General features: G+C 39.5%; 1 protein-coding gene across 1 annotated transcript in view; it reads right to left on the bottom strand.

Moving 5' to 3' along the window:
* Nucleotides 1–25606, bottom strand: part of jph3b (junctophilin 3b) — a 30100-nt gene extending 4494 nt beyond the window's left edge. Inside the window, exons 1-4 of the mRNA XM_043228533.1 lie at nucleotides 23566–25606; nucleotides 14007–14814; nucleotides 3969–4093; nucleotides 1242–2209 (exon numbers count right to left, since the gene is read on the bottom strand). Of these exons, the coding sequence (XP_043084468.1) occupies nucleotides 1242–2209; nucleotides 3969–4093; nucleotides 14007–14814; nucleotides 23566–23947 (2283 nt within the window). The 5' untranslated portion in view covers nucleotides 23948–25606. The remainder of the gene's footprint in view (nucleotides 1–1241; nucleotides 2210–3968; nucleotides 4094–14006; nucleotides 14815–23565) is intronic.
* Nucleotides 25607–25704: the final 98 nt, after the last annotated feature.

Raw genomic sequence — 25704 nt, 5'->3', positions numbered from 1 at the left:
ACACTGACAGTGTAATCGGGGCTAGCTATTGTGCGGATGTGTTTCTGTTTCATGTTAACCTGTCTTACACAAGTCTGCTGCATTGCTTGCCTCTCTGCGGCTACAAACATAAACCCCCTCCTTCCTAGAACTCACTCTTGTCGTTTGATTGGCCACAACCCGAGCAAGGCATAAGCTGTTCCCTAGCAACAGAGTGTGGGACAGCCAATGCAAGGCTGCGTTGTGGAAGGAGCCACTTTGCCAATTTGCTGTTACCAAGGTGTTCTTAGTGCAGCAAGAGATCGTAGGGCTGTTAGGCAGTGGAAGGGGCCAGTTTGAAGTTGGGCTATGTGTCCAGGTTGTGTGTCTCGGGCTGTTGTCAGGTCCTGTATTCCCTTGGGACACCAAACACCTACGCTGTGTTTGTGGAGGTTATTCTTCCTACTCATGCACTCTCAAGCAGCGATGCATACTAAAACACCTGGTGTGTTTGGAGTCGCTTAGAAATGTATTTCATCTATTTTGAAATTCTGTAATAGGATTTTATGATTTAACATTAAAATGTTTAATTAGACAAAATTTTTTAAATGTTAAGGTTTTGATATATGTTTACAATCAGGGGCACTACTATGGTTTCTGGGCACCTTGAACAGCATATTGTCCTTGGGTCCCCCACCCCCTTAGGCACTTAGAATATTTACTCATTTCCCTCCCTGTTAGAGTACACCTGTTTAAAATAATTTCTTAAATTCTAGCAATAGTTTACCTTAAAATTAAGATTTGGTCAACATTTACTTGCCTTGTATTTTTTTCAAAACAAACTTAGGATGTCCAATTTTGCACCTGGAGGGCCACTGTCCTGCAGAGTTTAGCTTCAGTCCTAATAAAACACCTAAATTAGCTCATCAAGGCCTTCAGAATTACTAGAAACATCCAGGCAAGTGTTACAAGTCGCAGCTAAACCCTTGAGGATACTGGCCCTTCAGGAGCAGAATTGAACACCACTGCAGTAAAAGCTATTGTAATCTGTTTCTTACCCAGAACTCATACAGGCCAATTTGACCAAATTTTTACGATGTTTAGCATCCTTTTTAAAGCTTAAAAAGCTGTACACGTATTGAATATCTTATTTCTCGTTTTGTGCTACAGAGAAGAAAATAAGTACTGCAAGTTTGGATTGACATGATGTTAAGTAACTGATACCTAAACATTCAGTTTTAGGGAAACTATTCCTGTTTTATATGTAGTGTATCTTCACTTACCGAGTTCACTTTGAGCTGAGACTGATTCTCATCATCGTGCTCTAGTGCAATAGGAGGGGATTTCTGTGGGGGTGAGAGTGTGAGGTCCCTACGGAGGGGCCGAGCCTCTAGCTTTTCCCCCACTTGTAGACTGTCCAACTTTTGCACTGAGTCCGGAGCTGGCCCCTCCTGGGCTTCCCGGGGCCCTGTGGCTTCCCGGACATCCCGCTCCCGGTCACGATTTTTACCCCGGCGCTGTGTATGTCCACGGGACTCTGAGTGACTGTGCCACTCCTCCCCATGCCCATAGGGCTTTTGGGAGTTATGGGAGTCCATTGGCTGCAACGGCCTCATCTCCATTTCATAATTGCTCAATTTTTCCTCGTCCTGCTCTAAGAGACGGGAATGAGCCAAACTGTCTCCATGGACCCGTTGAGATGTCCAGGAAGATGAGGGTCCATCTGGCCTCCTTTCCCGCTGGGTTTTGTGATTCGAGGAGCTGTGGTCTCGAGGCTTATGATTGGAGGAGTGCTTGTGACCATTGGCCCGTGCCGCCCCAACCCGTACCTCGTCTTGCACTGAAGGAGTTGTGGAGCGGCTGCTGCCCCGACTACCACCTCTACTACTGCCCCCACGGGACGGACGCTTGTCTTCACTCCAACTGTTAGCCCTCAGGTACTCTCCACCTCCACCCGGGCCACCACCACCTCTCCCCTCCATCAGCACCTGGATCTCTTGCGTTCCTCCACGCTCCTCGTCTACTGCAGTTTGGCGCAGAAAGCGGGCGTTTTTGGTGCGGTGGGAAGATTTGGTAGTCGGGCTTCGGGGAGGTGTGGAGGGCCGACTGTGAGTGGGGCTTACGTCTGGGGTAAGGTCTGGAGGCGTGGAGCCCTTCATATAGAGCTCAGTGCTGTCCGCGGTCCCACTGGAGATGACTTCCACGTCGTTCTCACTCGAGTTCTGCTGTTTGGGTCGTTGGCACTCCACTCCTACTCAAAGACAGAGAGACAAGTTTTAATTTTAAAACATGTAGGCATGCCACAAACTTTAAATGTTGTACTTCTTTCTGCAAAGGTGGTATATGGGATGGGAACATGCCCTTGCATAAGCTTCCATCTGTCTGAAGGAAATAAATAAATAAATACAAAAATGTACATAATTATACAGAAATTCTTTTAAGCAGACCTAAATCAAATTCTTTTTTTATGTGCATTTCAGTTCTAGCTTTTTTCAGTGAAACTTTTTTTTTCCCAATATGACTCATGAGTTATGTTCAAAGTCTTTTGAAGCGATGGGATAGTCATAATTGCCATTATAAAGTGAACATTTTTTGTTATTAATCATTTGGGTTTATGTTGGTGTGCCATGCTAGGTTTGACGTCATTGACACTAAACCAAAAGTGGTGCACCGGTTCAGATGTGCAAATTATGTTTGGTAGCTTATCATATTTGGTAGAATTTTAATACTGCCAAGTATTAAAATGTTTAGTTATTGTCTTTTTTTCTCTTTAGTTATTGTCTTTTTTTGATGATTAAAGCACCCCTAATGTTCCGTTATTGTCTTTATATGATGATTAAAACTGTAGATACATAGAAAAGAGCTGCAAGAAGATTCTTCAGGAATTCTTTTCCTGTGTTCCACAGAACAAAATATTTTCCTAGCAGGTTTGAAACAACATACAAGTGAGTTAATCCTAACAGAATAAAAATTTGGGGGTGAATTTTCCCTATACAACCCTTTATGGCTTGAAGCACATGGGCTGTTCCTGGTAAACTTGATACAGTGTAACTTATCAAAGCTTGCCAGAGTCAGCACCGTGGCTGCTCTAATCAGCTCAGCTAATGAAACCCAAAGATGTTCAAGTCTGTTTGCGCTGCAGGCACGCATCCCTATGCACCCGTAAGTACATAACTTTCAACTTAACCTCATAAAAGCTTGTACTCCAACTGTAAACATAATTTACAAATCTGTTGCAAGTCAGCACATCTCAACCAAGTTTGTTCTAACATTTCTAAGGTCATCAAATGTCATAACTTTATCATTTAGAAATATCAACCCTTCCAGGAGGTCGCATACACTGATCCAACACAGCGTGAGTGCTCTCCTGTAAAGGGGTGTTTAGTGATGGGATGCGATCTTAGAGTGTATAAATTCTGCAGATGTGTGGGGGTGTGACAGTGACCGAAAGTGTGACTGCGTATACGGTATGTGTGTTTATGTATGTGGGTGGTGTGAATATGTGTGTGTAGGTATTGTGTGTGTATGCATAAATTTCATTGTGTATGTCGGCTAGCTTCGCGTGGGCTTGTCGGAAAGGTCAGCGCTGACCTCCCCTCATCTTCTTATTGCCTCTTCTATCACTCATTCCCCCCGCATGGCACGGTAGGGGCATTGACCCCTACAGTCCTGAACCCATCCGGCACCTACACTCACACACACAGACGCTTTCACAGACACTCTGCCATTCTTCTCCTGAGCGATTACATACACACTTATATAAATCTACCTCTGACTGATGGCTAGTGCTGGCATAAAATGATCAGCGCTACATCGTGCTCATCTTTTTAAGAATCTATTAAAAATATTAGCACCTTTTCAAAGGATGGCAAAAACGTTTTTTTTTTTTTTTTTAAGTTAACTTATTGGAATATTTAGCATTCACAGCTAACTGGAAAGCTTAGTCACACTGTCAAACAGTTTGAAGCCCCTGTTATTTTTAGACTCCAGACTCGGCTGGTTGCACTCACTGTTTCCTCTGTGCTGGAAAGAGGGGGAGAACTCTTTGGCGGTGATCCGGGCCAGCCTGCACTCTTCCTGGGCTTTCTGCGCTGCCGTTGTTGCAGCATCGGCTTTCCCTCTGGCATGAGCTGTCCTGTGGACGTAGCAGTCCGGGACAAAGATGTTGACATATAGAGAGAAAGACAGAGTTAGAAAAGGACAGGGCTTGCGGTTTTGCATTTAAGGTGAAGTGTGCAATTATAAACACAGTATATAGACAAAATGTTAAATATTTAGGTTAAATCCTTTCTGAATAAATAAGCAAAAAAAGAATAGGGATGTTTGTTTTAAGTTACTGGTCTTATTGTAAATGAATGAACAATACACATATTTAATCTTAAAGGGATAGTCCACCCAAATTCTGTCATTAATTGCCCTGGTGCTGTTCCAAACTTGTAACACATTAAGATTTTCTGACCCTCCCGTAGACAGCAACGCAACTACCATGTTCAAGGCCCAGAAAGGTAGTAAGGACATTGTAAAATTGTCTGTGTGACTTCAGTGTGAAGCTGCAGTACAAGAATAATTGCGCATAAAGAAAACAAAAATTACTTCATTCAACAATTCAGTCAGTCTAAAACGTGCATTAAAAAATAGCTTCATAAAATTATGAATGCATCTGGTTGTTCAAACCACATATATCAATTTTACTCCTGGCAAAATGTACTAAATATGTGAGAGCGTGTTGCAGGGTATATGACATTATAGTCAGATATGACTGGGCTAATGCAACACGCATTGCTGCCAATGAGCAGCTGAGCATCTCTTGATTTTGTTGACGTGAACTTTAAATTTAATAATAGCGCAGGAATTGAAGATGGGATTTATATCAGGTTTTGAGACCACAAATGTGGTCAAGTGTAAGTGGAAACGTTTTAAACAATCAGATGGATATCTGATCAGCAAAAATGTCCTTTGTGTCTTTCTGGGCCTTGAACATTTCAGTTACATTGTAGGGTCAAAAAACATTCAAGTTCTGGCTCCATTCTGATATGTAACACAATTTCATCAATATTTGATCAAGTTGATCAAGTATTTTTTTTTTCTTGTGCAAAAAGTTTTATTTAAAATGATATCGCATGATGTTTTACGCTGAAATACCTGTAATCCTATAGCAAATGTCCTGCCATTGTACTATAACCACATTATATGGACGACGATTAGATTGCTCGTTTTTTAATTGGGAAAACCTTGCTCTATGAAGAAGACAGAAGCAAAAAGCACACAGGCCATATGGTTTAGCCAATGAACAATCCGCTCATTACATTTCTAAGACGCACGCTTCAGCACCTACCGAGATCTTGACACTCCGATTATCCAAGGGTTGATGATAAATACAGGCTGAAGGCAAACAATTACACAGCAGTCACACACCCTCACTCTAAGAGACGCTCTCGGGACTCCACAGAGTCATGCCTTTCTGACACCGTAATTCTCACTTGTTTCAACTCCGAAAACTTGCCAAGACTCTACTTTGTGATCTGAAAACCAACTTTACTGCGGTTTAAATAACCATGTTCGAATGTAAACATTACACGCTGTCGAATGGTTGCAGAACAGTTTTGTGAAAGTTTCTCCAGTGATTAATGCGTTTGAGGGAATTATTTATTTATTTATTTATTTATTTTAAAGCTGTAGGCTCAACATTTTCTGAATAAATAATCAAAAGCCCAAAAATGTTGCAATTAGTCTCTATAATACACAAGAATTTTTCAATGTTTTCCATCTGGACCTGTAAGAACAGGCAACAGTGCTTGCTTCGGCTGCTAAATAATTCACTGAGGAAATCAATGTGGCCTGTGTCTGAGACAATAAAAGAGAGCTAGTGTTCACAACCTCGCCTTTTAATGTGTGATTCCCATTCATCACATCCATCTGTTTAACCTGTGTGTTATTGAGACTCTGCATGATGAGCATCATGCTGGCACGGTAGCTGGATTGTGTACTGTAAAAAAATCATTTCTTAATCAGGATTTTTGTCTTGTTTTCCTGTATGTAAAATGATTTAATGACAAAATTGCACAAGATGGGAAACTATTACTTGGGACAAAATATGTTGAAAAATAATATTCTAAATGTATTATTCATTTAATTGTATTTAGGTTTAAATGAAGTTGGTTAGTACTTGTTTAGTCAATTATTTTGAAATGAATTAATTTTTTTTAACAATTACATTTTTATAAATTTATAAAAGTATAAAGTAGTATAAATTCTATAATTGGTAGTCCGTTTAGTCATTAGTAGTAAATTAAAACATTTATTTTAGCAATTTAAAACATTTATTAACAAAACATTTAGATTAAAATCACTTAATTTTATTATGATTTCAATTTAGTCATTAAAATTTTATTTAAAATGATTATTAATATAATCAAATATTACATTTTTCTCATATTGAAGTATGAAATTATAACAAAATTATATTAAATTTAATAATGTTATTTGCTTTCAATAGAAATTAGGCATTGTTTAAAATTGTAAGATTTTAAATGTATACAAATTTGATTCATTAATCAGATTGTTCAAATATTATTATTAAATGTTATTAAAAAATTACAATGTTATTTATTTGCTAGAAAATGAAGCACAATCATTTATTTTCAGCGTTTTAATGAACACGTCATGTTTCAGCAGACTTTTACTCTTGCAAATGGACCGTATGAACCCAAGGTAACAGAATGCTCTCCCTTTCTCACTGAACTTTCCCCTGGTCTCTCTCACTCTCCTTGTTTGTGCAGTGGCTGTCTTGGTGCAGTATTGCATGTCGATGCTCATCGATTGCACCCTCTTCTTTTCTGCTCTAGGCTGTCTTCTCCCAGCCAGCCAACCCAAGTGCATGTGTGTGTGAGTGTTTTAACAGGAGACGGTTTAAATGGGGTTGTAGCGTGTAGTGTGGTCAGAACATGTGGGTGCAAGAGCATTAGAGTGCGCGCGGCGTGTGTGTGTGTGTGTGTGCGTGTGCGTGTGTGTGTGTGTGTGTGTGAGAGAGAGACGGTGAGATACAGCGAGGTAGGTCGGATGAAGAGATCTTAGGATTGCATTCACCCCGTGCCTTGCCGGTTGTCCTGGCAACGGCAGAGGAGAGAAAGTGAGGGAGAGAATAAGATGGCGTGGGGTATAAAAAGGACAAACAATTAGATAACGGAGGAGAATGAGAGGAGGATTGTGGGATGCTTCTGGAGGTGTTGAGAGTACAGTCAGAGAGTGAGGGCTGAATGTGAGAAATTGTCCATTCACTAATAGAGGGCCTCTAAACGGACACACACACACACACACACACACACACACACTGATACAGGTGCTGTGAGATTGGGTCGAGCTGTGCTGGTTGCGGCTCTATTTATATACAGCTGAATGGTAGCAGTGTTTCTACACGCTTTCTGATGGAAACAGACTAAACAAGTCTATCTAACTCAAGTTACAGTTAAAGGGATAGTTCAGCCACTAATTAAAGTTATAGTATTTATTCACCTTTGTTTTTTTTTCCCCAAAAATAACCTAACCTAATTTTTCATGCAGAACACAAACTTTTCTATAATTAAAGTCTTTTTTTTTTTTTTCTTAAATCTTGTTTTTCATTCACAATATAATTTACTTGAGAAGCAAAATTGTTTTCCAGATTACTACTTTTCAAAGGTTTTGGGGTCAGGAAGATTTTTTTATTTTATTTTGTTTAAAAAAAAAAACGGTCATTTGGCAAGGGTGCATTAAGTTGATGGAAAATATTTTTTATTTCAAATAAATTAAATTTTTTCCATTTTTTTTTTTAAAAATTGATCAGATCCAAAAAGTTATGGTTTGCACAAAAATATTAAGCAGCACCACTGTTTATTAGTATTAATAAAAATGATTCCTTAAGCAGCGAATCAGCGTATTAGAATGATTTATGAAGGATCATGTGACACTGAAGACAGGAGTAATGATGCTGAAAATTCAGCTTTGCATCAACGGGATAAATGACATTTAAAATATACTGATATAAGAAACAATAATTGTAATAATATCTCTTTGTCAAAACAAAAACAACCACAAAAAAACTATCTTACCAGACCCAAACTTTTTTTTAAATTGTAATGTTTACTGAATTTAAATATTAGAAAAATCCAGTCATTCACTCATTTTCCTCTCCATTGCATTGTTTTTTTAAGGTGCCTTTTCCAGTCTCCATTCACTTTCATTATTTCATTATTTTTCAAAAATATACTTTGTGTTCCACTGAAGAAAAAAAAAAGGGTTTTGTTACAGCATTTTAGATCAAATGAATTTTGATGTGTGAGCTTCCCCTTTAACACATTCATTTAACACTCATCCACGTGTAAACGCGCTCATCTTTCCCTGACTCTAACACAGATTTTCACTGTTTTTTTTTCTTCCGTCCTGCCTCTCGACTCTCAGACACGTGCAGGCACCTCCCATCGCTTCTTTCATACACGCAGAGCCCTGCCTCTCATTCACATTCTCCTACTCTCGTGTCTTTACTAAATGATCTGAACACCCTCTGTTCTTTTTTAGGCTCAGATTCACACATCCACAGCCCACAGTACAACTGATCCATCAGTTTAAAGAGATGGATCTTCCCGTTTCCTGAAACGCCATTTAACATCGAAAACAGGATTTTTCTTGCAATTCTGATATTAAAAGAAATGCTACTATTCGCTAGTCAAAGAAACAGTCAATGATTGTGACACAAAACACAAACAAATCATCAGTGTCGGTACAGCACAAATTTCCCCCCTAGAGAAATTCATTTTTAGCAGTACAACATGCAAAAAATTAAAAACAAGCATAAACTCTGAGATTAAGGCAAGACACTTCTGTTAACTTTACATATAGATCTATACAAACATGTTGTTTCAAACTAGTGAAAAGAAAACATCCAATATACACTTTAGTGTTTAATTTTTAATGCACTTACTGTATATATTACTGTACCTTTAAAGACAGTTTTCTCAAAATAATTTTTCTCATGCACAGAACCTAAAATCTCTATTTTGTTAGCACTTACATAGAACAAACATATATATATATATATATATATATATATATATATATATATATATATATATATATATATATATATATATATATATATATATATATATATATATTAGCAGGCCTACAAACACACACTGTATATTTTACATGGTAGTGCTGTTATTGATTCTCTATCATTATTATGTGAAAAGATGGATTGGTAATTAAGATGTTTAGAATGAAATGTTGTAATATGATACATTTTAGTTCAAATCATATGTTGTTATTAACAGCTGATTGTATGAATTCACGGTTGATATAAATTTGTTGAAATTTTAAGGAATGTAATGGGAAAATACCCGAAAAATTGGTGGTCAACTTTGGGCTAAATAACATTGTTATAAATTCATAACAGAGTCCAGAGATGCTGTCTTATGACAACAAAGCCTTAATCTCTACGGATGACCCAAATAAGCCGCCCCGTGACCACCAGAACAAAGCTTTAATTTGCAGATGACTCATGGTTGCTTCCGGTGTTAGTGTCTCACCGCAGGTATACTGTAGTGGCTACTTTGACCACGTTGACGCTAGGAAGCTAATCAGATTAACTGTTATGTGATATTCTCGGTCATTTTGTCTATCCTGCATCCTGTTTGTGTTGCATGCATGCATGTTTGTTTAACACCGGAAGTGTTCGACTTCAGTATCTGTGCGTTTTGGACTTGTATGGGAAAGCCTTAGATCGAGGAAAACTCGATTTAAGTAAAAGAGCTCATCGTACTTCTTCATCCAATCCCCCCGGTTCAAAAACATAGTTATTGAAGCTAAAAAGATATTGTGCAAACTGTTCTGAACTAAAAGCAAATAACCAGCCATGCACGTCATTGACACCAATTGAGCGTTAAGAATCTTGAGTCACGGCCAAGAAACCCGCAGTAAGCTCAGCAAAGCGCCGGTTCTCAGTCCACATGCAAAGAGGGAATTTACATAGAAGTCTTAAAGGCGCAGCAGAAAAAAACACAGCCTATTTGTAGGGTCAAGAGAGGCTGGAAAATTGCCAAGACAAGCTAAATTATGACTGGTTTTAGTAAAAAAAAAAAGCATGAAATGACTCCTTGCAGTGTACAAATGATGGTTTGTAAGATATTTTGAGACAAAAACCCCCATTCAGTCAGTCAGTAGTGGTTTGTAAATGTTTAATGATGTTTAATTTGGATGTCTGAATACACATAAAAACATGAATTCTACATATAATGCGTGTTTAAATATTAGTGCTGTTAATCGATTAATCCAAAATAGGTTTTCTTTACATAATGTTTGTATATTTATTATGTATATGTAAATATACATGAATGCATATATTGTTTATATGTTCAATTGTATTTATATATTCAATATGTTAATATAAAATCTAAGAATTTATTAATATTTTCATTTTAGCAAATATTTGCATGGAACTTGCATTAACTAGAAAATTAATTTTGAGTTCATGTCAGTTATAGACTAAAATAGTTAAAAATCACCATTGTTAACTGAAATAAAACTTAAATACATTTTTCTAAATGAAAAAAAAGTTAACTTTAAATTAACGTAAATAAACATGAAAAATGTTGCCTTGGCAACACTAAATAAACAGAATGAAAGCACTTAACAAAAGTACTTAAACTCAAAATGAAAACTGAAATTCTAAATATTTTTTTGTTCCTTAAGAGTTTGCAAATTGCAAGTCCCTTCTATAGTCGTTGATTAATACCCTTAGATCCTGAAAAATGTATAAACATTTTCTAAACACAGTATAATGCTTTATTTTACATTTCTATTTCAGCTTTATCTCATTGGTTGCTCTCAAGCACTGCGTGTATGTGTCTGCTCTGTGTGTTGGCAGGGCCAGTGCTAAGCTGTAGTGATAGCATTGCTGAGAATATAATGAGGTCAGTGGGATTTGTGGGGTGAGTGACGCTCTTAATATAGCACATGCATACCTATGCACGTTTCTATGAGCGAACTCCTACGCAAACATATGCGGCCACCGTCAATGGGCATAAACTCAACATATGCGCTAACACACATATTTCCCTAACATGTATGCACAGATCACATAGATACACGCAGCGCGTTTCACCAACATGTGTGAGGCTATAAGCTACTGCGAGTTCGTGAGCGGTCGGGATTGTGTTTGAAATGGAGAGAGTGAAAAAAAAAATATATATAAATAAAAAAATAGGCGAACTGGCTTAGATCCAATTCAGACTGCCTGATCTATCTCCGGCAAGTCTCCAGCACTCTTGGCATAATGCGGAAATCTCTGATTCTCTGTGTCTCTCTCGCTTCTGATTTCTCTTTCTGAACCCTATCTCCATCTCCTTTTTCATCTGCTGACCTATGAGTCACCCAAACAACCCGAACTAGACCCGTGATTCCCAGCCTGGAGAATGTACCAGACTTCATGGGGTTCTTGGAAAGATTTTAATTTAGCTTTAGCTTTTTTTTATATATAAAACTGAGACTGTAGGGATAGTTTATCATTACTGTCAAATTTGATTAGTAACAAATTCATTACTGTCATCGACTTATTTTCATGTTGTTTTAAGCCTGTAGAAGTTTATTCTGTGGAACACAAAAGGAGATAATTTGAAGAGTGTGTAAGTTGTTGTTTTCCATGCAATTACAATGAATTGGGAACACAAAAGCCCCATTAAAGTATTAAAAATGTGGTTCATACGACCTGTGTGGTCAGCTCTTTAAATAGTATTATTTATACAGTATTAATGATATTTTTAATTGGCATTTTTATATATTTTACATAAAATATATTCTAGATTCTAATTTTTTTCATTTTATTTTATCTGTAGATTTAATTTTGTTAGATTTTTTTTTCATTTAATAAGAAGTTTTTAACATTTGAGATTTATTACATATTTTATTACAAATTTATTTCAACTTTATTTGAATGAACAAAAAATATTTTCATTCATTTCATTTAACAATACACTCTCAGAAATAAAGGTACAAAAGCTGTCATTAGAGCAGTACCTTTTCAAAAGGACACTTTTGTACCTATTAGGTTCAAATATGTACACTTTATGTACCTTTAAGGTGCTAAAATGGACACTTTTGGACACAAACATGTACCTTTTGAAAAGGTACTGCTCAAGTGACAGCCTTTGTACCTTTATTTCTGTAACAACACTGTTTTGGATGAACAGTTTTTCTAATATAAAGGCTCCCAAAAGGTTAAAATTGCAATTAGTTTTTTAAACTTTCACAGTGTAATGTCAAATCATTTCCATTTTGGAATCTATTTGAACCTAAGACCACAAAGGTTGGGAAACACTGCTCTAATCTAGACAACATCAACAAAACCAGACATGTAGACAACAAGGTGAAAAATGCTTCTATTTTTCAATTAGCATTCAATATGTAACCAAACTGTATTCGGATAATAAACACACACACGCGGACACACACTAACAGCGTCAGGCAATTTATGACTATGGCATTCCACATGTCCATGTTATTGATTGTACCACTGTTGCTCTGCATCAATACAGACATCAGTCAGCTTGCTGATACACCCAGAATCTACATGACTCTCATTAAGTGAATCCCGACTTATGTATTCTCTCTCCACGCTGACACCGACACAAATCATTCATGTTTCCTTAGCAACCACACCACGGAGCAGCACCAGAAAGGCCTATTTAACAGGCCCCAAGTAACCGCTAGAAATATGGCCGTGTGTTTGGGTAAAGTGTATGAATGCTGTAGAACGATACACTAATGTCAATGAGCACCTGTGTAGTCCGAGCAGATGTTTTAGCGTGCATCCTTAATGCTAAGGAGTGCAGCGTGCATTTCAAGACTCCATTAATTTAAGAATAGTTCCATTAAAGTCCATGTTTGTTAACTTTGAAGCCATCTATATGCTTGCATGCTTGTAGGCCCCGTTTAGACCAAGCAGGAATAAAGATGACGACAAAGATATAGTTCTAAAAATCATTCTCGGTGTTAAAGAATAGTCCATACCACAACTATAACGATAAAGGCGTGGGGAAACAATATCGTTGGAATCATTTCCAGAATGATTTTTTATATACAAACATCAACAGCCAATCAGAATCAATCCTGCTATAACAAACTTAAGAATTTAAAGTGGCGGATGCGCTTGAGCTCAGAATAAACAGACAATATTGTTCACTGGTGTGAATGCAAATATAGTTATCATTATCTTTATAGTTGTTGCTCTTGTTGTGAATGGGCCTTAAGAGTTAATAAAATCAGCATTTACCACATTTTTACAACGCAAATTTACAATGTTGCTTTACAAGAAAAATGTGCCATAAATATTAAGGACTACATAGATGTTGTCCAGTCAAATGCTTTGTAGAATATTTTTATCACTCCTAAGTCGTGAAGAGCTATAACACAGACACTGGAAATGGATACTTTTTTCTAGTGCACATTTATTGAGTTCCTGTGATCACTCAAAGTATCAAATGGATTGTATTTTGAAATGCAATGTGTTTGGCTGTATGCATACATTAAGTGTTTGCGTCAAAACTTAAGTATACTTGGGTCTTATACTGCCTGCAACTGAATAGCAGGTACATAGGTTTGTGTAACTAAATCTTATTAGAGAAAGCGCCCAAACTTTGTTTCAAAAAGAAAAATGTAAATGTAGTTACACCATGGCCCAAGTAGAGAGTCATACTGTACTTATTGTCCAGGATCTAATTGGACAAAATAATGTCTAGTTGAGTCATCGCCATGTTTGGTCCATTTGAAACATTTTAGATTACATTAGCATTTGATTGCACAAAAAAATTAGCTTGTTTAATTTAACTTGGTCTTTGAACCATTTAAAAATCAGGAGTCGCTCTAGTTAAATCAAATAAAGCATTATTTTCAACCTAAAATTTGGAAACTGCCTTGGTTTACTTCGAGAAAGTATGTTAGCATTGGGGTCGAGTGCTTTTTGAGGTCAACAAGAAGCTAGCAAAGACATGTTGTCGAAGCAAGACCCCGCGTCTTACCTTGAGAGCGCGATCTCCGCCTTCTGCTTTGCAATGTCAGCAGCCTTGTCTGCCGCTTCGACCGCCCTGTCCACTTTCTCGCGGATCTTGCTGGCACGTAGTGGGATGAGGTTCTTTCGTTTGCCACTGACAAGCACGTTCTGTTTGTATTTGCCCTCCTCTTTGGTGCCATCGGGAAAGGTGGTGCATCCATAGCCATGCCTCTTGTTGCCCAACCACTCGCCCTGGTATTGCAGTCCATCCGAACGCCGGCTCACCCCACATCCTGTCCTCTTGTCGTTCTTCCATTCGCCGGCGTAACTCTCGGTGGTAGTGGCGTCTACATCGTCTTCACCCACTGGCAGCTCACCCTCCCCTTCACCTAGGCTGATGGTTGAGTTGATGTCGGATGCGGCGGAGCTCACCGTACTCATTCCGGCCTCGCTACGGAAGGAACTCTGCTTGCTCCGCTGGCTGGCTAATGAGCTCTTGGACTCGGATTTACGCAGCTTGAGACCACTCAGGAGTGAGCGGCGGAACAGGCCCTTCTTTTTGTTCTTCAATAGCTCTGCCTCACTGTGGGCCGTCAGAACGAAGCCTCCACGGGATACAGCCGGGCTGCCCGCTGCTAGGACACTGCCACCCCCTACGCCAGCCACAGGCGCCCGATCGCCAGTCAGCAGAGCTGTGCCATTGCTGTGCTCGGAGCGCAGAGAGTTTATGGAGGTACGCAGAGGTGAACGGATGACGGCCGCCATGCCGTACGGAACGCTCTGCCGTACGCCATATCCATGCCGCATGCCGCCCACCCATTGGCCCTGGTATGTACCTAAATGAAAAGACAGGAGATAAGAGACAACTTTAGACATGGACACTACGAATTGGCAATCAAGTTGTCTGTTGCAGGATTTTGCAGAACTGCAGCAGATGTGAAACCCAGGGTTCCCCTGCTGAGTCTGCTGCCCTCAGGTTTCTCCAGTTTGGAGAGTTGCCTCATGTTTTCAGCTCTGATAGTCTGTTGGCCTGTGATTATGCTGGAAAAAGCATTATATAAAGAAATTTGAATTAAAAGGCTGCCTATTAGCTGCAGTGGCAAGAAGCATGAATTTTGGTCAGTATTTTCGAATGGTTTCGGGGACTAGAAAAACAGCCAGTTGCATCATTCGTGTCAACCCTGTTAAACCCTGGGTTTCACATCTGTTGGCAGTGGAAGATTTTGGTGTCCATTTGCAGCAAAGTTAGGCTGGAAATATCTGTGAAGCCTTTCTGTAAACTTGCGTGTGTGCAGACAAACAGGTGCTTTGAGTTTTGGACATTTTTCCTTGTGTTTGAAAGCCAAAGGACAGTCAAAACAACAATTAGCTGCAGACACATAGTATTTTGAAAGGTTAATTGCTCTTTTACCTGCCTTGATACTAAACTTAACCACCAGGGAGATCATACTGTAATTCACATCTCTGTAATATGTTCGTGCCTTTTGAGTAACTCAATACAGTTGGGAAAGGTTTGCAGTACGTGTTACTCCAGGCACAAACAGTAATAATCCTCGTGAGCTCAATAAAATGCTTCTCTTGTTGCTTTTGTGCCACGCAATGAGAGCGAGTAACTTAATGAAAAAAAGAATGAAATGTTGTGGGGCAGTGCATAAAAAATATTGTGAAAAAGGTGCTATAGCAAACTACACTGAAATATACAGCGCAAATGTTGTACAATACTTGAAAATATACTTACGTAAAATACAATCTTTTTGTCTCATTTTGCAGAGCTATGAAATTAGGTGCAATGATGCCCCGGAGACGCACCATTGTTACAGCAGTGATCACTAATAGCGTCATCAGCATGACCAACCTCATCAATGACAAGCACAGGAAGTGCCATAATGGCAACAGTGGAAGAGTGTTTTTGGCAGCCATGATCTCCAGACCTGGCTCCATTACTTTCCTTATTGTGATGGAGCCTCAAGGGACCAAGTTTTCATCTTATCGATCTTAATGTCCATGAGGTATCACAATGCCCATCAATTTAGCCGCCAGCGGTGTTATTTATTGGTGAGTGTGCCAACAAAATAATGGAATGTTGCGTTCTGTAAAATTTCCTTTATGGCGCTGGCAGCCTGATCTTTCTGTCGGGAGTCTTGATGAATCACCATCTTGGAAATTTCATTAAGTGACATGGGTAACCAATAACACTAAGGTTCTTGCTGGTGATAAAAACAGCACTGATGGGCCTTAATCTGAAAATGTTGTCACTGGAAAAAGAAAAACAGCATTTTAATCCCTACAGGTGACTGGTGCTTAATTAATCACAACTAATGGCATATTTTAATATCTGCTTAGAAAAGCACTCAAACACAGATAATTTTGTTAGTTTAGTTAGTTAGTAATTTTGTTAGCTGTTAGTGCATTTTTGGTTTTTGTTTCATACCAGGTAAAAACTTTCTTTAAAAATGCCATGTCACGTTACAAGTGGTTGAAGCACAAATACAGTAACAAAATGTCTCTCTCCATGGTGCTGAAAACTGGGCTAACGCTCTCTCATACAGACATTTAAAAGAATAGTTCACCCAGTGAACTATTGTTTTATAGTTTTTGATTATATCATGGCAATGTAAGAAAATTTAACTGAAGTGTTCAGGTTATATAAAATGTTCTTCTTGTGTTCCACAGAATTGACAAAATAGTGAAATTTTGAAGTTGAAAATAGTGAAATTTTTGGTCGAGTGAACTGTCCCTTTAAGAGTTTGTGCTCACCTAGCATGGACCTTTTATACCGGAAGGTGTATATTCACCATCCACCTGATCTGTCCTGTACTTTTTGGCGCTCTATGAGATCACCTCTGATGTAACCACTATCCCTACATGCTGATGATTCATCCTGGCCAACATTCTAGAACATGCTGGCACTATTACTGTGGCAGCCACACACACAGCTCACTGTGCTACTTCCGTTATCTCACCATCTCTCCCACCTCTTTTTTCGTTCTCACCCTCTTTTCTGTTCTCCCATCCCTTTTGTCTATACATTACCAGCCTTCTCATCCTGTTAGATACATGCACACATGCATACACATCCAGCCATATGAACGCCCCCATTCCCTCTGCCTGTATTGATCTCTGTGGGTTGGCATGTCAGCGAGGGCTGCTGGATGGCTCGATGGGGCTGGAGCTGTGCTTGGTGGATTTTCCCAGCCCCCCACTTCAATATACGTACTTTCCTGGCTTACAAACAGCCCTGCCAGAGAGCTTCCTCTTCACCAGTATCATCTATCTATCTGTCTATCTATAAATGTATTATTCTTTCTATTTATCATCTGTCTTTCATTCCATATGTAGATCTGTCTATCTATCATTTTATATATCATTGTTTCTATTGGCTTTTATTCTCTCTCTCTCTCTCTCATTCACAATTTCCATATGGTTCGTTTACGTCCCAATGAGAATTGGGCTTACACCCAAGGGTTGGGGGGGGGGCGAACCTTCATGCGAAACAGCCACAATCGCCAGCTCATAAAATAGTTCTTTGATGAGATGCGGTTGATAGTCCCTTCAAAGATTTAATAATTTTATCAGAAGGAGGATACTTGCACGCTGAGTGCGTGTATGAAAGCGAGATAGCAAGTACCGCAGTTGAAGTGAGAACAGGAAACTGACACACTGTCACAGGCCTGTACAGTTGTGAATCTGATGCCGCTTTTCCGGCGGTGTGGCCGACAGTTGGCCAACATCTGGCTGATGCTTGCTTCGTATTGTTGGGCAGCAGCTGCGTGCTGTGTGATATGTAGATCAAACACAGGCCTAAACTGATGGGATTAGCTTGGAAAATTCCCACACACACCGACACTTAGAAAGAGAGGAGGCATCGGTTCACACCTCCCAAACATTCACAGTGTAGTTCTTTCGCACTAACGCACACACTATCTTCCATTCATTATCTACTGCGCACTTTTGCTCGCTTAAGATTTAACTGTAACAATCCAGAAGTCTAAAATAACTCAATATTTTACGAGAACGGTTGCTAAATATCTTTATCGTACCAGCATTATTGTCATTTCTGCTGGCCTCAAATGAAAGAATACATTTCCTGTGCTCATTTTTCATAATTATAAATCTCTACAGACATATTGTGTAGCAAGCATTTTTTTTTTTGGATAATCTGTAAAATGAATGTCCTTAAAACAAAAGCAAATCTAATAGATAGTTCAATGGATTATAGGCGAAAGAGAATTTTTGATTATGATGCATTGGCAGGCCTTCCAGAATAAAGACCGTCTGACAGTGATGTAAAACTGCTGACGTCTGTAGTGCTCTGATTGATGGGCACAACGTTAGCACAGACACAAAACTAAGCATCCGACTCGGAGTCTGGCGGTCTGAGGACAAGATCCGCCCACCGGCTGGAATGGTATTGTACATTACGTCTTCCTTTTTGAGGCGGGGGGGGAACTTGTCCTTGATTAGCCTTTGAACTGTTCTGTGTGTTCCCCGAAGGCCTCAGGCAGAGTCCCAAGTCACAGTGACTGAAATTAAGATGCAATCTTTACTGTTTTGTAACGAGATGTGCAGGAAGAGCGCAGTATTGGTGAAACGTTACATTAAATTACATTTATGGACACTGTAATGCGCATTTAATTTGCTTCGTTAGTATTCAGTTCCAGTTAAGCCCGTGATTTTCATATTCTTCTTCATTTGTTTATATTAAAAGGTGTTCGCATTTCAGATAGCAATTTTTATATTTAAAATATTACTGCATTGCTGATATATATTTAGGCAGAATGTAAAAGTACAAATTTTGTGTAGTTGTCATGCTAAATTATATATATATATATATATATATATATATATATATATATATATATATATATATATATATATATATATATGTCATGTGTCTTTAAAATATTGTACTTCATCAGGAGAAAAGCTAAACAAAATGCTGTTTTCTAACATTTTTATCATTAAGTTAAAGCTGTCAATAATTTATGAATCGGGAAAAGTCAGGATAAAAATCTGGATCGCAAAAAAGTGGACATTTGTTAATTTCAGACTATAACAGCCACCTTTTACATTAAGAAAATGGGTTATTATCGGTCAGAACGAATTGCTAAAGTGTCTCCTATGTATGATTTCCCAGTGAGCTCAGGCAGGGGGAACGAAAGTGAGATCTCTTGTGGTAAAAACACACGCAATCCTCGAGTCCTTTGATAATTCTGCAGGTAGCCATAGGAACTTCTCATTAAAAGAGGCAGTTAAAGAGGTGTTATAAGTAAACAGCATGACAGGCAGGGCTAATGAAGAAAATCTGTTAGATAATCGTTGGAAACTCTTCTCTTGTATTACTATGATATCGTGGGAAAGCTCCTCTCAGGGAGAAAGAGATAGAGGGAGAACAGTCACGACACCGGCGCGCTGCTGGCGCTCTCCGTGGTTCTGAAGATAAGAGTGGGTGTATAGCCTGCCTGTTTCGGTTGGGTTTTATATCCTCCTGAGACTCAGCAATTCATTTTTGTTCACTGTAGTGGACATAAGTTGCGTGTTAATATCGCTAAGACCGTATTTATTACAGTTTGAAGTGTTTCATATATATATATATTGTAAAGATGACATCTTAGTCTTTTCTTTCGAATTTAATATTGTAATGATACGATACCTCAAACAGCAGTGAGATGCAATCCAAAATGCAATTAATAAAGTTCAGCTGTACAAGAAAATAAACGGTGTTATCAAATGCTAAAAGAAAGGTGAAAATTACTCCCATATTATTTATTAGGTATGTTAAAGGCAGCATATTCGATGCAACTGTTTTGTATTTCATCTGGTATTCTTCCACATATGGCACATCTTGTTTTTGTTTGTTTGCTGGGTCTCTGTAGGTTAAGATGTTTAATATCCAATATAACGTGCATTCTTTCTATGAAGTGGATGTCAGATCACTTGCTTTGTGAATCTAACAACTCAAACCAAGTGTGAATATGCAATATAAAGAACAGCCTCTCTCTGAGGACACAGACGTTAGTATTAATCAGAGGAACATCTAATTGAATCACTGCACAGCTGTGAAAATGCAATAGCAAAAAGAAAATTGTTGTCTTGGATCTGTCATTACCGACTTAACGTATGTGGCATATATGCAGACATGAGTAGCCTTGTATGAACATGGGACGTCTCACATGGGTCACATGGTTACGTGATTAGTGGTCCTGTATTGGCTTTCTATGAGTCCTGCATCCCACATGTCAAAACTAATTCGCTTGCGTTTCTGCCGGAGGCCTATGAGATGTATTGTGCAACGGCGCGGTCCACACAGAACGGAAACGGTTAATGCGGAAAGATCAAAGACGCGGAAACATCACAGGACAGATTTAATCACGCGCCTTCCCCCGGGTTGAATTTATAATCGTTTCTTTAACAATGCACACAGTTCTGTTTCGAGGTTGAATACTTTTTGTTTTTGCCTTTTCATGTGCCGTGATCAGGGACGCGTCTGTCTAAAGAAACGATGGCGTTGTGGCTCACTTGGCCTAAATATCTCACATACAATGCTAATTAGAATTCATGCCAGGAAAAGGCAGACTCCCGCAAAGCAGGCAGAAAGTCTGTTTGGATCGGCTCTTGTATGAATTATTAATCTCTTATCTTTTTCACAAAGTCAGCAATTGCACCTCGGAGTAATTGTTGCGTGCGTGTGATTGCGGGCCAGACTCTCACAGAGTACACATCTGTCGGCCACGCTTAAATCCAGGACAGTGCACTTCTTAGAATGAAACAGGTGTTTGTGTCCATAGATGGACTAAAGAGATGATCTCTTATCCGTAACCTACTGTAAGATAAACCATCCTTTGGGCATTCATCATAGCTTTGGAAATAACAAGCACTTCACGTGGCATGCCAGAGGCGACTCTTCCCTGGTTCAAACCACATACGTTTATCGCACTGTCAGTCTTACATAAACAATGCCATAAAAGTGTTGTTTATCCGGGCGACGTGTTATGTATATGGGGCAATGGTATTTGTGACAACGCCCCACAATACGAAATAAAGCCACACTTAAAACCAAATCTCCCTGTAAGCCTACATAGACTAGCAGGCTGTTATCCGTTTAAGGGGATTTCAGTTTGACTTTTTTTTCAATGCTATGTAGGTGATGTCTGTGAAAGGCGGAATAGTCCCCATTTTAGAATTATAAACAACATAAAGTCTTCTTGAATGTATCTGAACCACATGCCTAATGAGATTGTTTCTTTTTGTTGTCAAGCCAGATGTAGGTATTTCGATTTGCATTTGAGCTTCCACTTTTCGGAAGCCAAATTGATCAGCATTTGAGTTTTAGTCATGCAAGTGTGCTGGGAATTGCTGTATATGAGCCACATAGTGGACATGATGACACTGTTGGCCTGAAGCAACGCAGGGCTCCACATTGATGTATGTAAGTACTTTACTCCCTGACTTCTGAATAATCATTAGGGTTACATCAGAAACTGAAATCAGAGCAGCCGTAAAAGCAAAAATCGGCCATATCCTGTACAATGCCATTCTCTGTAGACAAGTAATCTCTGAGGTGCTGACTGAGGGGTAAAACATGACAAGACATGTTATTGAATCAAAGATTAATGCATGTGATGTAACGTTAATAGTTTTGAAATATCGCATAAAAGGATATATTCGCAGCAAGCCTAGAAATGTCAGTTTATATTTATAACAAAGGTGTGTTTATGATATTGCATACTTTGAGCATCTCTCCTGTAGAAGGCAGCGGAAACTAACTTGCCCTCTTCAAGCCTGTCCTCTTTAGTGTGATGGGGGAATTCAGGTCATAATGTGAACAGATGCTTTAGTGTGTGGCAGCTGTAGTGTACTCAGACTGCACTGAGAGCTGATAATGCCACTGTAACCTCTTTGTGGCCCTATTAACCTCCTCCTGTATTTTCTCTCCCTTCTCTGGATCATTTTCTTTCTTTCTTTTTTTTTTTCTTGTCAATCTCTGTCTTCTCTTACTGCTTACTGTGATCGTGATTAAGTGGCCCAGATTAGTACCAAAGTAAGTAAACACCATTAGCGAGTCAGCCAGCCAATCAGAGTGGCAAGCACCGAGTCTCCAGTGACACGCTGACCTGCTGCCAGGGTCTGTGTGCGTTTCCACAGCAACTTGCTGTAAAAGACACACAGGGAACACTTCCATAATGCAGGAAGATTGAGAGAATGAAACAAAGAGAGAGAGAGGGAGGTTATACTGCTCCAAAAATAGGTACGCAGTTGATGAGTACGAGCCTCATTCACCAGAATTGATACTTAAAACGGTCAAATGGGTGCTGAGTTTACTTTTTACACTCATTGAAACAATATCTTTAGGCAGTGTGAAGTCTGGTATGTTTCTTTACATCTTTACATTCAGCTACCTTTAGTACTATGGGACAAAAAAATCTATATGAGTTTATCATAGCCACATGAGTCCCTATAAACACTCCTACTCTACGTATTTAATTAAAGGGACAATTCAGCCAAAACTAAACATCCTTCTTTTACTCATTCTTATGCGATTTCAAACCTAGTTTACCTTCGTCTGTGCCACACAAAAGAATGTTATGAAAAAATGTTTGTGTATTTAGTCCATATCGTGAATGTCAGTGTGGTCAAGGGATGTTTTGAACACCAGTGACTTTCTACTCCAGGTTTCTAATTAAAGGAGGGAGGATAAATAAAGATAGAGATTTAACTTACGAAATGGTACAGAGGTGAGGGTTCAGCTCAGGCGACTTTGGACAAGTATGCATTTACATTTCCGTTGGAGAGAATAAACCATTTCCTAGGCCGGCTAGAGATATGCAGTGCACAGGTGTTATGTTAAGTTATGCTACTGTGGTAGTTGTTACAGGTAAATAAACGTCTTGATTAAATTTTACCTTCGTGTACATTGATCTTTGTCAGTTATCTGGCCTTTGTATCATCTTGCCAGAGTCAGGTTATCTGCCAAGAGTTCTTGACTTTTGTTTTGGTAATTTTAGTTTGTACTATCTCCAGTACAGTACACGGGAAACCTTGTTACATCCCAAATAGGGTGTTCCAGGATTTTGTTGAGGAATTTTAGGTTAACTGGTATCTGTCATTCTTTCTCTCTCTCTCTCTCTCTCTCTCTCTCTCTCTCTCTCTCTCTCGCTGTCTTTCACTGCCATTCTACATGTCCAATTGGTCTTAATTTGAGCCTCCAAATTTATCCCCTCAGCAGCTTGTGGAGGACGGAGGAAATAGCTTGTCTAAATGATAAGGAGTAGAGGAAGAAAAAAATTCAAAAAGTAATGAATGGTGAAAAATGTAAATCACAAGGTATTCTAGAAATCTCTCTGTGCTCTGTGACTTACTTTCTTCTGTAGAACACACAAGTAAATAGAAAAAAACTGGGGTCGAATGTTAGGGTGTTCCACAGAAAAAAAACAGACATGTTTGTAATGACAAGAGGGTGGGTAAATGATGAAAAAATGTTCAGTTTAGAGTAAACCCTTTAAGCGTCTTATTGCAGAGATGTCAGCAAATCATGGTGTCTTTTTAACAAAGTGTAACTCTTTACAAAAATAACTTAAGACTCTTACCTCCATCAGAGTAAGTCTCTGTTCCATATCCATCCTGTAGGCCATTGTTCCATGTACCCTCGTATTTTCCACTGGTTCCTGTGCTTTCCCGCACACCATAGCGTCCCTTAAATCCATGTGTCCACTCACCTTTATAAACCCACTTGCCCTTGTTTTCAACTCCAATTCCATGGCGCTTACCTTGCGCCCATGTCCCCTGATAGGTGTTCCCACTGGGCCAGGTATAGATGCCCACCACCTCAAAGCCGTGGCTCCAGGAGCCTGCGTACTCGCCTTGGCCCTTGGGTCCTGTGCAGATGCCATGGCCATGGGCCTTTCCCTCTTCCCACCCTCCACAGTATGATCCCCCATCATCAAAGTTGAACCTGCCCCCAGTGGACATGCATGAAATAGGTTTTGGCAAATACCCCAAATCTCAAAAAGAAAAGAAAATGAAAAGGAAGTAAGACCCAAACAAAATCAGACTTGGAAATGGGGCCGGGGTGTCGGTGGAATGCTGGGGAAGGAAAATACCCGTATATGCTCCCCTTAGTTCCCTTAAAAAACAATGCAAAAAGTTAAAAGAAAAAGAGGAGCCCTCCCGGGCAGTAGTCCCCTCCTGTCAAATTAGGCAGGAGCAGCTTGAGCCCTCTCAGACCATCCTCCTCCAAGAGTGGAGCTTTTTATTCACAAGTTGCTTGCTTTCCTGCAGTTGCTTCTCAGTGATGAAAGTGGGCCCACGCCAGCCATGCGCCTTGTTCTGTCATTACCAACGCAGCAACAATTCTTTCGGTTCTGGTGCTCTGGCCCCCTTCTCGTTCCTGCCTCCACAGAGGGACTCTGTGCCAGCACACACCTACCCTCACTCCCGCTCACCCTCTCTGGGGCTTTGAGCTGTTTCACTTCCCCTCCCAGTCGCTGAGACCACCAGGCTCCACCTAGAAACCTGTGAGTCTTCAGAGTGACGGCCGATGGATGAAGCAGGCAGGTAGCATTTACAGTCGCATCCTTTCTGCCAGGAGCTCACCTACTGTTGTACCAAATCCACCCGACATAGTGATGCCACACAGGGAGACGGAGTGGAAGAGAAACAAGAAAAAAGAGCGATGGATTCTGCAAGCTTCAGTCTCCGTCAGCTAGCAGCAATGCAGTCTCTATCCACACACAATCGCATGCATATATACGCACGCTCTCGCCAGCACAGGATGAGCGCACAGCTTGATCGCAAACAAACTGATGTGATTAATTCCTTATCTGGGCACTGTTTTGTCGCTGTCTCTGCTTTCCTCTCAGCTCTCTTTTCAGGTCTGTATAAAAATCCTGTGCTCCAGTTCTCTTGCAGGTGGGAAAACCAGATTCATTGTTCCCGATTTACCTTCCTCTGTTACTCCTTGACTCAATCACGTTGTTGGAATGAATTTCATGTGACGCTGATTGTCTTTTTCTCCGTCGTCATCTTATTCCCCCATATGCTTGGATGTCTCTCTCTCTCTTACACTGGTGTCTCTCAAATCTGCTCATTAGAGGCGGACTGTTCCAACGCAGCCAACTCCCCTTCCCCCTTTCACATGCTCTCTCTCCCTTGCTCTCCCTTCATTTAAAGAGACATGCACTGTGTTAATACTTACCGCTCTCTCTATCCACCTCAGGGAGCAAAGATTGCTTTTCCTAATTGCCCGGCTTAGTCCTCCCCCTACCCTCCCGCTAAATCTCTATTGCTCTGCCCTCATAGAATAATTAGAGCATTTTTCAGTTAATGATACGGCTTGAGATGGTGCATTAAATCTCTTTGTTGCAGGTGAGAATATATAAAATCTGCTCTGTTGACCTAGACAAATGATCATCCTTACTGTTCTTCACTGGATTCCATGACATCTGTAAGGCACAAAGAGTATATTTTACTGTATTCACTCAATGATTCATGGCCAAAGTACGTTATAATTGAAGACATATCACTTCATACAATACTGCAACTTTTTGCAGTAGTGTCTGGTAATAAAGAAAGCGCATTAGGATGCAAGAAGATACATGAAGATTTAAAATACAGTAGGCTATAAATATACATACACACAGTGCTGTCAAATGATTAATTCAAATGCATTTATATGCAATAGACGTTACTGAAATATAAATATATACATGTAAAACATATAAAAATAT

Source organism: Puntigrus tetrazona, chromosome 25 (assembly GCF_018831695.1).
Source record: "Puntigrus tetrazona isolate hp1 chromosome 25, ASM1883169v1, whole genome shotgun sequence".
In the NCBI taxonomy this organism is placed as follows: domain Eukaryota; kingdom Metazoa; phylum Chordata; class Actinopteri; order Cypriniformes; family Cyprinidae; genus Puntigrus; species Puntigrus tetrazona.
Note: the sequence above shows the minus strand (reverse complement) of the source record. Positions and strands in the feature narration are given on the sequence as shown.